The 18,538-nt window shown below is 53.6% G+C and overlaps 1 protein-coding gene across 4 annotated transcripts in view; it reads left to right on the top strand.

Annotated features, from left to right (window-relative positions):
- Positions 1-18,538, top strand: part of LOC119091430 (proton channel OtopLc) — a gene marked incomplete at its 3' end in the record, with an annotated part of 59,264 nt that overhangs the window by 2,960 nt on the left and 37,766 nt on the right. For 2 of the 4 annotated variants that reach the window (XM_037214220.1, XM_037214221.1), the window contains 1 exon segment: positions 18,319-18,462. In XM_037214220.1, coding sequence (XP_037070115.1) covers positions 18,319-18,462 — 144 coding nt within the window. 4 annotated transcript variants of the gene reach the window in all.

The raw sequence follows: 18,538 nt of genomic DNA, 5'->3' as shown, positions 1-18,538 counted from the left end.
TTGTTATGGCTCTGCCGGCTGAGTTAGGGACGTGTCTGCCGCCGCGGCGATTCTTATTCGTGTTCGCAGTCCAAACCGCCGCGCCAGCCGGCCATGGTAGGCATGATTTATCAGGCTGCCTCCACCGTGCACTGCCGGCCCTGATGAGTCGTCCGAACAGCGGCGCCCTCACGCAGTGATACCAGGAGGCAGGCGCGCGCTGGAAATCGAATACCTTTGTGGAGGCAGGCGTCGGGCGTGGGCCACTGCACGGAGAGCGAAACTCGATTAGCTCACAGCACCTTTTGATGGCTCGATTAGCCCACGGTACCCTTTGATGGCACAACGCTGGCCTGTTCCTCCGTCCGTGATGACAACCGCAGCAAGCTTGGCGTGCTGCCAGCACCCGTACCCGCTTCCGAGTCACCACGGTGTCGTGTCGGTGACAGGACTGTCGACGCTGGGAGTCGCACGTACGGGGTCTGTCACCGCCTGGCTGAGGGCATTAGTCGTCCGAGACCGGCAAATCTCTGGGGCTGGGGAGGCTGTCATCGAGCGGCGCGATGGACGCTTCTGGCGCTGATGTGGGGACGCGCTGGCCTGCACCCGACGGCTGGCGGTGAACCACACGGCCTACTTTAAGAGAACATCTTTAGAGGGGTGATTTGAGCCAGTCGAGTTTCAGGTAACTGAACATAAAACATATTCACATACATTCTCCACATTACATGCTCCAGTTGTTGCTTTTTGGGGAAGTGTAGAACCAAGTGATGCCCATGAGAACTAAGTTTAGGCCCAGATTGCAGAGAACACTATTTCTGTGCTAGCTCCGTGTTGAAACGAGGCTCTCAAACAATATGCCGTCTAAATAAATGTGTCTGTTTCTATGTCTGTCTGTCAGTCTTCTTTTGCTTGCTGACTCATATACGGGTTAGACAGAGAGCAGTACTGGTCGGAAATTTCCATAGCACGAGCGTGAGGATCACTTGATGCGGGTTGACGACTCAGTACGAGAATTCATGACCGCCTCGCGCTGGTGGGAGGGCTCATTTTTAAGCTCATAGACTTGCCATTAATATTATGCGTGGTGAAGCACATTGAGCCGTAGTCAAGCCGTCAAAGATATTCACTTTGTGGCGGGAGCAAATATGAATCTTGGGATCTCCATTTGTGGGATGCCGATTTACGTGATAGCGCCAGCGCGCGGGATGCTGGACCTCAGATCGAGAACGAGCATGGGGTTTACGCGTGTGAATGACTTTTTCGGCGACTTATTTACCTGGCGTTATCGGAGATATCGCAAACGTGAGTATTTGGCGTGCTGATTTGTGGACCAAGCTGGAACTGTGTCGTATCGAGGCATTGCGACAGTGGTAAGACAGACGGAAATACAACGACGGAGGTAGATACAACATGACGGGTACGTTGGTGGTGCAGTGGTCAGGGCACTCGACTGTGGACTCGTTGGTCTTGTGTTCGCTCCGGTGCCTTGCACCACCGCGTCCCAAATGATGCCTAACCAAGCCATCCGCCTCAGATGGCCCCGGCAGTCGGTCAGGACCCTCGACTGTGGACTTGTCGGTCTTGTGTTCGCTCCGGTGCCTTGCACCACCGCGTCCCACATGATGCCTAACCAAGGCGTCCGCCTCAGATGGCCCCGGCAGTCGGTGAGACGTAGAACACCAACCGATATTTGAGACAACATGACTGACTTGGAATTCCCGGCATGCAATAGAAGGCGCGGTGATACCCGCCCGATAAAGGAGCACAGGTCCTCGTTGGAATGTTTCACGAGCTGCATGCACGCCATATCATAAAAGGCCGGGCTTGTTTTCTGAGCAATGTATTCCAACTTCACTAATCTGCACTGCATGACTGAAAGTGATCCTTAGAGGTTAGTGGCCATTTATCACGCGTCTTCAGCAAGCGACGAGTTAACGCGTTTGTTTTTGCCGCAAAGATTCGGCGACGGAGGGCTTATGTCGTCATGAACTACCAGAGGCAAGCGTCAGTCGTCATGCACAGAGGCAGGGATGTACGCGCAAAGGAGCCCCGGGTCGCTTTCCCAAACTTTTTGACATATCAATATGTGCGTGACTTAATGTTGAGAGGCAATAGTTATAGATGGACACATGTAAAAATGAACGTGCTTTTTCCTCGGAGGTTTTTCCAGAATGATTTTTGAATTGCGCGGCGTGGCCACGTCAAACTTTGCATAGCTGTGGGCATTTGAATAACGAATCTTTTGGTATAAAACATCACATGTACCTTGTAAGGTCGCTGACCTATGGCAGGTCAAACTCAGGCCGTGGCTGTCAGCAAAGGCTATTTCTTGGGAATCGTTGAACCTGATTCGACAACGGAATGCTAAACAAAGCCATCCATCTGTGAATAGTCTTTTAGGCAATAAATATTGGTCATTGAACTGGGGTGAGGTGTGGAGGTCAGGCCGAGCTCAAACTAATTTGCTTTTTAATTGATTGTTTGCCTGAGGGATAGTTTCTGGTACTCGTCATGTCAAATTTATTGATAACAGGGACTGCAGCAGTCATGTTCAATGGACTTCTTAAAGGTCAGAATAGGTCAACAACATGACCCAGGTAAGCGTTTTGTTGTAAGAACATACCGCTTGGCGTAATCCCTGACGCTTATTCAAATGGCAAAATAGCGGCAATGTCGTAGGTTTTTAGTCACCTTGACGTTCCTAAGCTTAAAATGATCACTGACCTTAAATTACAGCTAGTGATATTCTATTTAGAACAAGTATTTAGATTCAAGGCGGTTGCATGAGAAAATCTGGGCGCATTTGGAGCATGATTCTGGAGCTTGATATTGTTGGACTATTTTACTCCAAGGGCATACTCTAGGAACCTCAAAATTCGACAAAAGAGTGCTCTCATACAAGCCAACCCATCATGTAAATTTGGTGTGTCCAGCTTTCTTATTTTTGGAGATCTAACAGAGAGGGGGTAAACTAACCCCCACCCCAGCGAAGGGCATTCAACCGGCCACCTGGGCGTGTGTTGATACTGATATGCAAGTATAGACTGGTATGGGCGATGCTTTGTACTGACCATGATACACTGCGCTGTAAAAATGATTACTCGACAGCCCATCACGGAGTGGCGAGAGGAAGCAGGTACGGGCGGTGAACGCTAAAAGGAAGCAGCTCTCCTTGCCTCTCCCTCCCCACCGTCCTCAACCCTGGAGAAAAACCACATGAACAAGCGCTTAAGAGTGGTCAGCTACATCCCATATCCACAAAATCCAACATAAGCATTATGACGTTGCATGGAAAGAAAAGATGAAGAGATCGCGTTTGTCTCGCAAACCCTTCAGAGGACTCGCTTGTCACCGGAAACAACTTGGCAGATTCCAAGGCAATAGCACGGATTCCACTTGCAATGGAATGTCACGTGCGTAACGTCACGTTCGTCGCGTTCGTAACCTGATATTTTAACTTGATGTTTTACATCGATCCGCCAGTTGTATTCGCCGCTTTTTACGCAGTCTGTCTTATCTTCCTTGCGGTCAAAGGTGTTCATGAATTAGAACGGAATCCAGCAGAACTATTGCAAGCATGATAAGCGCCTGCTGGTCATATCCTTGCCCAAACTTCGGCACGCATCTACGCTTATCAAATTTTAGCTGACTGCCGTGGACACGCTAAAATGCGATCGAAAACCTGTGACGTTATTTTGCGGCACGCAAAATATTGCGGACCTGTCGGTCTGCTGGTCCTGCCCCACCTGTCTGACGTTTCACAAGCGGCTTCTCGCTCATTTTTGGTTTTCTTCTTATTTATTTAAGAGTGGCTGCCTCACCACAGAAGGGCTCGCCCCCACAAAATGCACGGATGCAGTGCTGCTCCGATATGTGCCTGAACCTGATCCTTTTGACCTGCCTGAACCTTCACAGACCTGATCAGGCGTGAGCTGCCGGTAAATCAGGGTTTTCGCTGGGAGGAGGGGGGTGGGGGGGGGGACGGTTTGCTGGGATTTGGTCGACACTGGTGATAATGATCCCATCCCCAGTTAACATGGTGAAAAAGGCCCTTATAGATAAAATGGGGTCAAAGCTGTGCCCACCACCACGAGCAGGGACTAACGGGGCAACAGCTGTGTCCAACAGCGCGCCCAGGTGCTGACGGGACAAGAGCTATATCCACCAGCACTCGCAGGAGCTGACGGGACAAGAGCTATATCCACCAGCACTCGCAGGGGCTAACGGGACAAGAGCTATATCCGCCAGCACTCGCAGGGGCTGACGGGACAAGAGCTATATCCGCCAGCACGCGCAGGTGCTGACGGGACAATAGCTATATCCACCAGCATGCGCAGGGGGTAACGGGACAAGAGCTGTGTCCATGGGCTGACGGGACAAGAACTGTGTCCCGAAGACACGGCTATCCGGCCTGAAAATGTGCTTAGTCCGTTCACACCAGTGGCTTCGTTGAGCCCGTTGGCTTTAAAACACGTTCAAAAGGATAAACTGTGGTGTCTAACTCGGGTGCCCCCTCTGTTCCAAGCCTTGCATTTTCGCTTGCTGTACCACAACCATAACCATAAGAATGGGGTCAAATGGCAACTGTCACTAGCGGGTCTTGGTTTTGTTCGGACGCGCTGACTACATAGAGCGTGTTTGATAGTCCATGCACATATTGACAGATAGCGTAGGCATGCCACACACGTTCGTGAGCACGCGACCAGGTGTGTGACTGGCCCACACGGGCAATGTTATCACTTCTGAGGTGCAGAGTGATAGTAGATGCGCTAGTCGAGCAATACGATCCTCACATCACGTTTACTGCCCTGTTGCTTTAGATAGTATAGCCGGTAAGAATGAGCCACACTCTTACTTTCTACAGTTCATTTATTATCATTTGAAATTATTTCATGGCTGACTTGGTTAAGCAATTTGTGTTGTGCTTGTAATGCAATACTTTCTGTAACGTGTCTGACAGAGCCTGTATTCAAACACAGGCAAACCTCATTGCAGCAATTTTCAAGCGATAAGTGAATCTTGGCTTTTTGGTTGTAACCCATTAAAGGGTTCGCACCATATCCCGTTTTGTGGGAGATTTTTCATGCGCTAGGTGGCAGCAGCCGCCACGATTTAAACTTACTGTTCCCTTCTTTGTGAGGCGCGAGAGTGGGTGTATTGTTTTTGGCGCCGCGAGCGTCCGGTGCTGGCCCCGTGACGGCCTGGGGAAAACTTCTGAGCTTGCAAGTGGGCGGTCGTGATGCTCTCTGGTCTCTCCAGCACGCGTCGTTACTGCATGCATGACGGATGTTTTGTGACCTCTCGGGGCACACAACGACTGGTTGCGGATAAACATGCCTCATCTCGGAGGCAATGTGCCGAGGGCGCGTCCACAAACATGTCGATGGACGAAACAACTGTCGCCAAGCAGAATTGCACGCTCCTCCGCGTATCATCCACTAACCGCTTCGCTGTGAGTTTGTAGGAGGCACCTCCTAACTGCTGAGCTCGAGACTGGAGTGGTGAGTGTACCACCTCTGACCTCAGAGGCACATTTGCCTTCACCGAACGGCACGCATATCCCTGTTGAACTCAAAGGGGCCCACGCACCTCCTACCGAACGATGCGCGCATCTCCTCTGGGCTCAGGGGGACCCACACCCCAATGAGTGGCAAGCTCATGTACCCTACGGAACCCAGAGGGACCCACGCTCCTATTGAACGACGTGCTCATCTACGTTGAACCCAGAAGCCCACGCGCGCCTTTACTGGGCGGCGTGCGTATTTTTCCGAACTTAAAGTGACTCGCGCCGCTGGTGAACGGTGCCCGCATCCCCGCCAAACTTAGAGAGAACCATATCCCTATAAAGCGGCATGCGTGCATCCTCACTGCATTCAGAGAAGCACGCGCCCCCTCTACTCGCTGAACTCAAAAGGGCCCCGTCCCTAGGCTACTGGGGGGAGAGCGTGTCCCCTCTGACCGAGCGATTATCGGCGCGCCGCGGCGCTCCCCGCTCCCCTCTCCGCAGCGGACGGCCGCACAAAGGGCGGGCCCGCGCGCGCCCGCGCCGCCGGAGCCCGCCGGAGGCGCCGGCAGTGGCGCCGGCGGCCGAGGACAGGGCGGCGGTGTCGCGCGCCGGCGCGGTGCTTATGCTGACCCACAAACCGTGGCAAACAGACAAGCACACGGCGGCCGCGGCGGCGCTTGTTGTGTTGCGGCGGTTGCGGCCCGCCTGCTGTCGACACCGGCGGCAGAGCGCGCGGCCTTCGGGTCGGCGCCGACGTCGGACTGGGACCGGTTGCCGGAAGAGACCGGCGGAGGGTCGCCCCGAATTGAACGCCGTGAATGACGGAGGTCGTCAGTCGATTGCGGCGAAGAGCAGTGTTGTTTGTCGTTGGTGTTTGGCGAGTTGTGTCCGGACGGCCTGGTCGCGGTTGCGGTCAGCAACTCGGCCGTCGGCCCTGGTCGGGGTCTGAGCCTGACCCGCGGGCGGAAGCTGTAGGCGAAGGCCCCGCCCGACCCATCACTTGCAGGTGAGCGTCCGGTCGTCTGGTCGCCGGCCACGGGTGCAGGCTGGGGGCGTGCACGTCAACCCCGACGATCGGCACCATCGGTACGGCAGAACTCTGCGGATGCTGCCCGGCACTAGCCGCCATCAACCACCGGTGTTGACTGGCACGAGCGAGAGAGAGAGAGAGAGAGACAGAGACAGAGAGAGAGAGAGAGAGAGAGAGAGAGAGAGAGAGAGAGAGAGATAGAGAGAGAGAGAGAGAGAGAGAGAGAGAGAGAGAGAGAGAGAGAGAGAGAGAGAGAGAGAGAGAGAGAGATCCGTCACGTGACTGTTTGTCCTGGGTGACCGGTTCGGCACGGCTTGACACGTCTCTGGACTCGTGACTTCAAGATAGAGCAAAGCCTACTTTAAATCCCCTTTCCACTAGATCGGTGTAAAGGGTCATTTGAGTAAGTGCCGTACATTCCGAAAAAAACTGGTCAAATGCAATTAAGCATACATGGACAAAATTGTGCAGTACCGTGTGCGTTGTATAAATAATGCTTCACCGCCTTCAAGAGCTCTCGTCTTAATAGGTCATGCTTTGCGTGATGCCGTGTACAGCAGCTACGTTCTGCATTTAGCAGTAAGTAATTCCATCTCTGCTACCCGAGAAAATCAAGTAGATAAGTACGTGAGTCAATACCAAAATTTTAGTGACATCACAAAGTGAACTTCTGAATTTAGGATGTTATGCACTGTTTCTTAATAACGGTGGCATAATTCGTCGAAACCATCTATCAGGTGCGTCCTCGCGTCCTCCTCAAGTCCTCGCATCCTGGTACTTTTGTGCCAGCCACCGCTGAATAGAAATCGCTCAATCACAGCTGTTAAACAAATGCCATTATTCCCATTTCGTGCGACAACTTAGATGATGTTGTGGACATGTGTTACGATAATAGCTGTGCTGTTACATCACGAGGTACCCACGAGATAACATCGTACCTCGGCGTTTGGAGGCGACCCCTCACGACTGGCGCGGAGATCTGACGCAATGGCCGACCTCTCCAGCGCCTCGTGATTTACTGCGTGTCAACGTCGAGCTGTGACCTTTGCCTGGTCTGGATTCGCTGCAGCTGGTAGTTGGTGACCCCGGCCCATGTGAGCCTCGTCCGCCCGGTCGATCTCGGACCAGTCATTGCTCTTTGTCGACGGCTGTTCGCGGATCGACGCGTTCTCAGGGAGATCGGCACGGCTCTGACGTAGCCGCCGTCTCAGCATCTCGCCGTGGCTGTGACGCTATCGCTACTGGCGGCTGTGCATGCCCAAAAGACTCCACGTCTTGTCTGGAGGCCGAGGACGGATAGTGCCCGCGATTACACGCCAAACGATGACGTTCTGCAGTCGATTCTGATTGTGACTCACATTGTATGACGCAGAGTCCTACTTTGACTCTGAGCAGTTCAGTGCGACTTTGCGTCGACTGCGATTCTGATTTAAGATACGACTTGAGTCTGAGTCGATTTCGATGGAGTCGATGCCGGTGGCGGCAGTTTGTGACGCCGTCTGTTCCATTTTTATCATTCACTTAAACCCAAATAAAGCATTTATCTTGATAATAGCACATCTCTTTGTCCAAATACCAGGTAAATGCAAATAATTTCAAAGAAATCGATTACACTCTGACACGACCCAAACTTGTTTGCCTCCAGGGTTCATTCGGACACGAGCAGTACTAGAGCACAAGCCTACCGTCGGACAACGTGTTGGCTGGTGCGAACCGAACGCTAGCCGCCAGACTGGCTTGTATATTGGTGTCATGCAGTGGCACGGAAAGACCGTAGGGTATCGAAGGGTTCTTTAGTGTCGACCGGACATCATACGTCAGGCTGCGCAGGAGCGGCTGGCTGCGTGCCCGGCTAAGGTCGAGCGGTGCAGCATGGCGCGCAGGCGCGGCTGTCTCGCCGACTGGTGTTACCAGGCGCGGATTCTGCCCGGCTGGTGTTGCCAGGCGCGGATGTCGTGCCGTCTGGTGTTGTCAGGCGCTGCTGTCGTGCTGTCTGGTGTTGCCAGGAGCGGCTGTCGTGCCGTCTGGGGTTGTCAGGCGCTACTGTCGTGCCGTCTGGTGTTGCCAGGAACGGTTGTCGTGCCGTCTCGTGTTGCCAGGCACAACTGTCGTGCCGTCTGGTAAGCGCCGTGCGTACGCGGTACAACAGCGCACGCAGGAGGGGCTGGCCGCATGCCTGGTGATGTCGGAGTACTCAGGCAGTACGTCGATATATGAAGTGTGGCAAGCGGAGTCGCCCGTCCTGGCCGTTCAAGGCCTCCTTACGCTGTAACAGTTATTTCATAGGACCAGCAAGAACAACCGTAAAAGGCTCATAACTTGCAGAGGTATTTTTGAGCACTGGAGTCTTCGTGCATCATAGAGAGCATGAATGCTGTTTTGATGATGCGTAAGTGTGACGAAACAACAGCGCTTTGTGTCTGAACTTCAAGAACGGTTTCGCAATTTCCGCGTTCTTGGCAAAGTATGAAAACTGAAAAGGGTTGGCGTGTTAACTACACCACAAGCCATGCTATTACTAACCGAGCTTTTCCAAGCAGCGTCTTACTCGGTCACCAGAACCTGCGTCCCTTTCTCAGCCAACGGGATCCTATGGACATCACGGAGAGCATGCAACGCTCGTAAGACTCGCTAGCGGACCCAATAAAAGACAAGGGCGTAGCGAGGATCTGAGCAGGCTCTCCCCAGAGGGATCCTCCTTTCCAATGAAAGTCCTTGCTAGGGGCCCTGAGGTCGGGCCCCTCCCCACGACTTTCTGGTGTTCGTCCGTCTTCGGGCAAGGACTGGACTGAGTTGTTTTTAATCGCAAAGTGCCCGGCGGCGCAGCATCGCCAGCACACAGGCGTGGATGACCTTGAACGGGGTGCCGACCTGACCGACCTCGGCCGAGCCCCGCTTCGATCTTGGGCCGGCGCGCTCGGACGCAGACTGTCATTGCCAGGGGGCCGTGATTGCGGTCACGGCCACTGCCACAGTCGGCCAGTGTCGGGCCCAGTCGGCGGGACTGGCGGCGCTCGGCAGGATGTGCGGAGGAGGCTCGGACTGTTTTGCTCCCGCTGGAATCAGACCTCACTTTTCCGGCGTCCTCTGTCCGTGGTCCAGCGTCTCTGCCGCGGTGTGCCGCGTCGTACCGTGCCGTACTCCTCCTGAATACGGTCTTGCATCCGCCTCTGTCGTCCGGCGACCGACGGCATCAGACACGGTGGGGATGTCGCCATGGCAACGCTTCTGCGCCATCCGCGCGTCGGCGCCGGCGGCAGCGGCGCCCGTGCCGCGTCGATCGCCGGCGGTGGGCGGCCGTCGGAGCCGACGCCGCGGCTGACGTAGCAGCGGTGCCCAGCGCGTGACGATGGCGGCGGCGCGTGAGCCGAGCGCCGGCCCGAGATGCAGCCGATAGAACAGGCCGACACTGCACCCAGCGACGATGACGTGAGTTAAGCGGAGCCCGGTGCTGGGTGCCGCCGCCGTGGTGGCCACTTGCGGGCAGTTGGCCCGAACGGTCCGGGCGGCGAAGGGTGTTGTTCCCTCCTGCCCTCGTACGCTCCTCGTATCCTCCGATGCGCAAAAGTAGGAGAGGAATTATAGTCCCCACCTTTTGAGGAAACGTGGGGATATCCCATATACGTGGGGACATGTCCGCTTTACGCGGATACGTGGAGAGAATCGACTTCCGAGAGGGGTTTTGAACACTCATACCTTGTGGGACATTTCCACATTCATGGGGTTCGACCCGTGCTGCGTGGTGTGTTTTACGGCCGAGCCGTATACGGCCCACGGGACCCGAGCAGGTGGTTCGTGGTGAGCGGCTGGAGTATTTTAGGACTTTGCGAAGGTTGCGGCTTGGCACAGCGAAAGGTTAGATTGGTTTGTGTTTTCCAGGAGCCGTCAGAGCCGTGGATGGCTCTGACAGCTGCCGTTCAGTGGAACGTCTAGCTGTGAAAATACAGATGTCCGACCAGGGAAAGCAGGCAACAGGTTGTTGTGGGAAGCGAGGATTTTCAGTGTTTGGTGAACAACGCATAGCTTTCGTTCCCACTGACCCATTGCAATTGTAATGCTGAGAACTGATATCAGCAGCGTGTTAAGTTCATTTCACTCCGGTGACATGCTCAGCGGCTGAAAGGTAAGGACAAAATGATCAAATATGCAAACATGTTCGAGAAAGACACAGGTGCACCATAGTTATCGTTCGATAGTCTTCACGCGTGACGTACGACCCGTGCCCAAAATTCCGCTGCTACCTCTCGAATGAATGAGCTCTATCCAAAAGCTCTAAAATGAGCTCTATCTCGAAAAATGAGCTCTATCCAAATTTCCATCGGCGCTGCTCTCACACAGCCGTGCAGGACACTAAGCCGCTTGGACTTCTGAAGTGCATGCTATTCACGCCATCAACGTGCAAAATGCGTGCCATCAACGCAAACATCGTGTATGTTTCGTATTTACCCACACATTCTTTGCCATCTCGCAGCTCAATCAAACGCCTCACAGCTAAGCTGGCGTGTCGCATTTGACCGACCACCTTACATTTCAACATGCATCTATATTTTTCGCCGTCTTACACAAGTGATCACACGCGCACACGTACACGTACGCAACACATGTTGCATGCATATGTACGCTCATTTGAAGAATGCATAAATGCAGAAGCCTTTAGTCAGGCTACGCTGAAACGAACGCATTTTGGTCATTTTGCCTACGTACATATGAGGCGATCAGGTTAGACACGATTAAATATGAAGACAATGGGCAAATTGACTTGGTCCAGATCATACTGATGCCGGTTTTCACGCTCCAGTGCGTATTGTGAGGCATCGGAAAACATGAAGTGCATCGAAATCAAGAACAATGTACGGCTTTGCTACACTGTGCACACTCGCCACGGTAATGCTGATGGGTCAGTTAATAATGATAAAAGATAGTTGAGAAAATATCATTCTAGACTACTCTGCGGCAAATGCGAATTAAGCATTTACTAACCGGCACATTTGCTAACCGTTGATTTCTGTTCTGAAATCATGAGCGTAAGCGGGGAGGCCGGGGGGGGGGGGACACAGAGCCATGTGCCATGTACGACATAGGGTGAATCGAAATGGAATCAAAATTTGCATTGACGATGTCAATACATGTTTACCAGAGAAGACATCCAGCCGTTGACAGAATCGATTAGTTAAATCAAATGTATAAAAAATGTTTTCAGCACGCGCGCTCGCAATCTTTGTGAGCAAATACACCGATGCGCAGCGTCGCAGTTTTATTCGGACCAAGCCGTCTTGGCTGCCTTTGTTAACACCGGATGACGAACAGCAGGCAAAAGGGAACGACCACGTGTTGAGGATCTTCCGAAAGTCATTCAAAAGCACTTCGCGCAGTTCAAAAGTTCGACTGGGCCATCCATTTTGCGTGTGGAATTTTGAGGCTGTTTCTTTGAACAGATTGGCAGTTTGCACAAGTAAAATATACGATCCGCACTACCTCCACAACGTCCGGGTCCATTTCATAAACCACTCGAAATTATTGCTTTCCGACACGTGGTCCGTTCTTCCGTCCGTTGGTACCCGCGGGGTATCCGCTGGGGTGTCGGACGAAACGTCGACTCGCAGTTTACCGAATGAATACGACGACTGCTATATGCCGGCTTCATTCCTGACGACATACGCAAAATCTGATGCGTCAAAAATTCGAATTTGCTGGATGGAGAACTGTAAAATGGCACCATACTAAAACCTGGGCACGTCAAAATGACGGGCGACAAATTGACCAGCTGCAAAACGGCTACATGCAAACAATTCGATATGCCAATTTGGCTAGCGGTTTAATGGTGAGCTGCTTAGGGATCACGTTTGGAAAAAACCGAAGCATGGAAACATGGTGGCAGCCAAAATGACGAAGACCTCAATGGTGACGTGGGAAAGAACAAGCTGCAAGCAAGTGGTGGGCGCAAAAGGGCCACTTTTTCCATGGCGACACGAAGTATGTAGTTTCCACTCGACCTTTCGTATTAACAGTCGCTATGCAACAGTCGACAAAAATGCATTCGTTAAACGGGCTTTTCGACTTTTTTTGTCGTGAAACCGCGCCTCTGTTTGAATACATCGCTACACCCCGTCCCCATGCTGGGGCGCTCTCGCTGCGACCTCAGCTGTCGCGTTGCGATATCTCGCCGCGCCGCGTCGCGACTGCGCCCTGAGGAGAGTTAACGTCTTCACCTCCGCTGTTTTACTCGCCATTAAAATCCTTTTGAATGCCAGCCGGCGTCGTGCGCTGAAAGGCGCCTCTCCTTTTGTGAGGGCGTCACAGAGCGGCATGCTTTGTCTGACCCCCGGGCAGAATGGGGCCGCAGAGCGACCGCGAGTTCGCTGATGTGGCCGGCACCTGGGTGCCTCGGTTCAGACAAGGCAGCCGGCATCGTGGGGAGCAGCTAGTTTTCCGAACCCAGTACACCTTTGTGCGTTATAACGCTTGCTCGTTTTTATTATTTTAATCGAGTTGTTCCTCTGTGTTTCCCATTCTGTAGTGATATGCATTTATGCTGTCGATAGTTTGTCTTTTTTATTTTGTTTAAGCATTCTGTCTTTTTTATTTTGTTTAAACATTTCCTGATTCTCTGGTTGAGAACGATGATATTCTGATCCCCTCCCGATGCATGCAGTAGGCGCGACCGTACCCGTGTCGATATTAGCTGGTAGCCTGTGAAAAATGCAGCGACTAGTGTGCTGTAGCAGCTCAGCACATTGCGGCTGCTGCAGAGAAGACGCGCGGGACGAACCCGAAATGAGGCGGCTCCCCTGGAGGCCTCATTGTGTGACGTCACATGCTGGCCTGGGTGAGACGCTCAGCCTGTCGGTAGCCTTGGACGCTGGCCCGGTCACTGAGCACTAGGAGATAACTGCTCCGGTAGAAGCGTTAAGTGAGGCGCTGCCTGCCCGAAATAACCATTGATATCGCGTCGCTTGTTGTTTGGAAGATCAAACAGCTATTTTGAATTGCAGATCGTCTCTATTTAAGGTGAGTTAGAATAACAATTTGTAAGGACTCAGCTTGCGATTGATTGCTCTTCGAATTCAAAGAGAAACAAAACGACGTTGCTGCCATACGCCACCTGCATTTGATGATTTTTTTCTTCTTCCCTAAGGCCAGCAACTAACTAGTTGCCGGCCTTACCTACGCACAGCTTACGAGATATTGTCACATGTTTGCCACTTCAGCGTGCAGTTAGTGAGTGGTCTGATCTCATAAGATCTAGTCGTACGTAAAATGATTGTCGCACTGTCTGTGGCAAAACTTTTAACACTCTTTTTAACTTTTACGCAGTGGGGCTGCCTGTGGGTGCTTTTTATCATCACTCGGTGTTTTGTTGAGGCTGGTTGGCTCCCTTTTAGCCCCCCCCCTCGACTACCATCTTTTAAGTCCCACTTAGTTCATGGCTATCTTTCTTTGTGTATGCTGGCACCTCGTCCGTTTATTATTTAGATAACACTGTGCAAGCATTCCATTTATACATTTCTTACCGCGTTTTGTTGCCCTGTAACTTGACATGGAAGCAGAGCCCATGATCTGAAATAGGCACCTCTTAAATTCTGTTTTTTTATTTGTTCCGAATGGTTTGTAGGGGTGACTTCGGATTCAGAGTGCCTGCTAAGCATAGCTTGTTGCGTGTACCCCGAACCCACCACCCAAGCGTGCCGTCCAGTCCAACAGCTAACTTTGCCTCCGTCCTTTCGCCAGACAGGAACGCGGAGGGTTTTACGTGCCGCACAATGCTGCGACACGGACCGCCTCGGGTCTGGGTTGAACTTCGTTGGCCAGTTGCCAGCTGGCCTTTCCATTTCAGTCGGGTCAAACACTACGCCCACTCTGGGACTCGTACCCAGTGCCGCTGGATTACGAGTCCAGCATCTTTCCCCAACACCACGGAGGCGTCATATAGTGTCATCGACGAAAGCTCACTGGTCTCTTCCAATGCACGCACTCAACACCGGTCTTTCACTTATCCATTGTCCTTTTAAAATAAGATATTTCTTCCTTATTGTGAAACACATTGCTTGTGTACGCAGCTAGTTTAGGATCTTCTTCCGCGGAAGGCATGACGTCACCCTTGCAATGACACTTAGTCCACCCTGAGGGTGCGCCCCCGCAATACGCCGGTCTGTCTTGCGCAACCATGTGCGTGGCCTGCTCGGAGCAGCAGAGGCCACGACAGTGCCAGCCGTCTCCGGCGTTTACGGCCAGCGCCGCCTGATCGCGAGTTAAATCAGCCGCGTAAAAAGACCGTCGCCGTTAGCCCCATTGAAGCCATCAGCGGCGGGGGGGGGGGGGGGGGGGGGGGCTGCGGTACGATTGGAGCTGGCCGGCCGGGCCGCTGTCGCTGACTGTTTGCTGCAGATAGCGGCTCCACTTAGTCACTGGAGCGAGAGCCAACTGCACATAATCGCGCCGGGAAGCCGTGCCGTCTCCTAGGCCGGGTGGATGTTCAAGCTAGTGCGTCACGTGCCGGCAGAAACGGCGCCGTGTCGGCTCTGAGGAGAATTGAGGGTCGAAACACAGGCGTTTAGAATCTGTAGACGGCGCCAGAGTGGCACCAGTCTAAGATGCATAACATCTGGCCATGAGCCGCGATGGGCTCGCTGGTTCCGGTGGTGTCATCAGTCTCAAAGCATTCGAGAAGGCTGAAGTTTCCTGGAGCTGGTTATGGCTGGGGTGTGGCCACTCTATATGCCACCCTAATACGGCATTGAGTACCGGCTGTGGGCATCTTGGCACCTAAATGCTGCGCCTCTAGTTGGAACCACCGACTAATGTCTTCTGGAGAGAATATTACTCTCTGTCTCTAAGATGGCGTACCATACCCTGTATTTGTGTTCCTAAAATGTTGGTATTTCGAGCAACACTCAGTCAGCCGGTCAGACCGAGTCAGCCGGCTGCTGTATTCAGCAGGGTGCCCCCGTGGAGAGCTCGGGCCGACACAGCGGTGCACGTCGGCGGTCGCTCTGTGGATTCGTCGGAAACACTCACCAGTCGGGACCGGCTTCCTTCCGCGGGACGGAAGCTAGACACGCTCCCTTTCTTCGCAGCCGACAGAACCACTCCGCCGTCTGGGCATGGCTGTTTGCGAACGGAGACCAGCTTATCAACGCGCTCGGTCGTGCCGGCCGGTGAGAGGCCGTCGAGCAGCGCGACGTCATCGTCATGCCAGCACACGGGATGTGTCCTGGGTTGAGGTCCCCACTATCACCGGAGTGTGATGCGGCCGAAGTGGTGACGTCACCAGGCCGAAGGAGTGGCGTCACCAGGCGAGGAGAGGCGAACGCGGACGGCGTCGGCGACCACAGCCACGATTGATCTCACCGACGACACGTTTAATGGATTGGCCCCTGCCGAGTGGCCAAATCGATGCGGCGCTAAGTAAACAAACACCTTTCAGTGCGATGAAATACACCTACTTGTCTGAAACCAACGACACGGGACGTCCTGCGACGCGTGGTGGCGCCCCGCGCTTCAGGCAGATCACATGCGCAGGTGTAGGCGCAGTACGGCAGTAGGGTCTTGTGACACCCGTCGTACCCCCAGACATTGACGGGCTGCTCGATACTCGGCCGTCCCAGTCGCTGTCGTTTTCAGTGCAGCCCTGGCGGGGGCCGGCCGTGAGATCAGTTCTGTACGCGCCCGACGCCCGGCCCCGCTCGGCTGCCGCTTCTGGACCGCCACGCCTCCATCTACTGTTCGGCATAGGTCACGGGCACGTCCGGCCAGAGTGGCGCCGGCGAGGCAGACGCCCCCGTCAGGTCTGCGCCCCGCAACTTTCAGCCTCAGCCGGGCCGGGGCGACCGTGAGCGCGCTGGCATATGGGACGGCAAGGTGAACGGAAGTGTCTGTCGTCCTCTCCATTTCGGCGGCAGATGGTTCGGCGCATTCCTCTACCCTTTGGCGGGATAGTGGATGCAGATAATGGTATCTGGCTACTGTCACTGCACTTTTCTTTTGCTTAGGGAGAGAACGCTTAGGTCGTTTTAGCGTCCAGACGTCATCATCATAGACTAAACCGTTGTCACGAGCGGCCTTATTTTCTTCTATTTAAAATTACTATCACCAACAAGCTTCAAAACCTACACGCCAGAAAACAGTGCTTAGACTCTTGCTACGAATGGCCGGAATACACCGGTTGCCCACGAGTCTCCTGAGTGCACGGACGCACTGCGAGCTGCCATGGCTCTGGGGCACCACTGCCGCGGGCTGGTCTGGCTGGGGCCATTGGGCGGTGGCAGAAGCCAGATAGCGTGACGCGTGCGAGCACCAGGGAAGGAGGCCGGAGCACCTGTGTGTGGAGGCGCCGCGCGCGCCCGGGTCCTGGCAGATGCCAGTGCTCCGGAGGCCGCCTCATGTGCGCTGGAGGTGGCGCATCGATTATGGAGTCACGAGCCCCCGGCAGGCGGGGTGATCAGGCGCCTGTCTCGTTATTCGCGTGAAGGGATCTGGTTTGACCCGGTCGGCACGTGGAGAAAAACCAGCAGCGGGATGAACTCCGTGCGCCGCAATGTTCAGCGCCCAGCCATTCCTGCTCTTACACAATATCCGTGTTTACTCGACCTATGGACGGGTGCCGCCAGCATTAAGCCGATCGCTGCCGTTATGGCTGCCATTAACAGATACGCTGTGTGGGAATTGTGCTCACACGGCTCGTCCTGGAGGTTTTTGAATGTAATGCAAGCTCTCGACCATCTGAAGGTCGGGATGCGAACTCGTATAGTAAGAAAGCTATGATTTATCCTGCCCTGTGGAGTCGCCATTTACTGCCGCTGTGTTGACTATTGTAGTGTGACCTTTAAACAGGTCTGAATGTCCCGGTTCGGGTTTGTGCGCTATTGAGATCCGTTCCTCAAATCACTCGTTCTCATATAGTGGTGCTGTCGCCTGACTGCTATCGTACGAATGCACCGCAGCGCGTGTTGATTCATTTGCGTGACTGGATATAACGCCCAATTAAAACCGTAAAACAATGGGGCTCGGTAAGAACCTACATCACGTTGTTCCTACGATCTTGCAAAGCTTCCGCCGTTTTTGGGCAGATCAATACAGTTTATACTCCTTTGTGCAGGGTGCAGGTGCCTTCTCTAGCTTGAGTCTGATGCTGGGACGATTGCACAACAAGGCTTCAAGAAGACATTTTAAACAGAAAAAATCAGCCCAGCGAATTCGTAAATTTGTATGGCCATCTGGGATGCCAGTGCCGCATATGCTTCAAACGAGATGTCCTAAAGATGTATTTGAAGGCGCCTAGGTGACAAAAACCCTGCGTGTCTGGAAGATTAAGCACCCATTGATTAAAGCATCTGTGGTTGACAGGGGGGGGGGGGGGGAGAGGCTGACTGTTTTCTCGACTCTGAAAACAAACTTTATGTGGAGACAATCGAAGCCAAACCCGCGACTCCCGGTTCATTTAGAACGGTTTGTCCGCCACTGGTTGGCTAATGCGCCCTGGGTAGGCGCTTCATCCAGTTCGTCGGCTTCATCGGATCCGAACTCTGCCAGCTCGCTAGTTGCTAGAGTTTTTGCTCGGCTCCCTCAAAAGGTAAAGTTGACAAACGGGCGAAAGGACAATGGTGACAAAAGCGTCTTCAGACGGCTTGTTTTGACGACTGAGAAAGAGTTACGTCATGCATACCACGGGGATAACAGATAGCATACCGTATACGCCGGTGTCGAACATCCGACACAGAACACATCGATGTGGAGGAGCGGGGACTGGCGGATATACGATGCATGAGGGGGACGATCTGCTGACCCAGGCCCTGTCCGCCAGGCCGTCTACTACCGGACCATGCCCCGGTACCCGTACCTGCAGGAGATGAAAGATAAGCTCCTCAACTCCAGCGGCAAACCCGAAATGGAGGAAAAGAACGTGGAGACAGTGGAGCTGGGGGAACCCTGCGTGTCAGTGATCAAGGTGAGCATTCTCACATCCCAGCGGTTGAGGTGAGTACCAAACGTCGGCAAGGTTCTCAAACGTGGATCCAGGAATC

The sequence above is a fragment of the Pollicipes pollicipes genome, unplaced genomic scaffold (assembly GCF_011947565.3).
Source record: "Pollicipes pollicipes isolate AB1234 unplaced genomic scaffold, Ppol_2.1 Scaffold_3447;HRSCAF=4054_pilon_pilon_pilon, whole genome shotgun sequence".
In the NCBI taxonomy this organism is placed as follows: Eukaryota; Metazoa; Arthropoda; class Thecostraca; order Pollicipedomorpha; family Pollicipedidae; genus Pollicipes; species Pollicipes pollicipes.
Note: the sequence above shows the minus strand (reverse complement) of the source record. Positions and strands in the feature narration are given on the sequence as shown.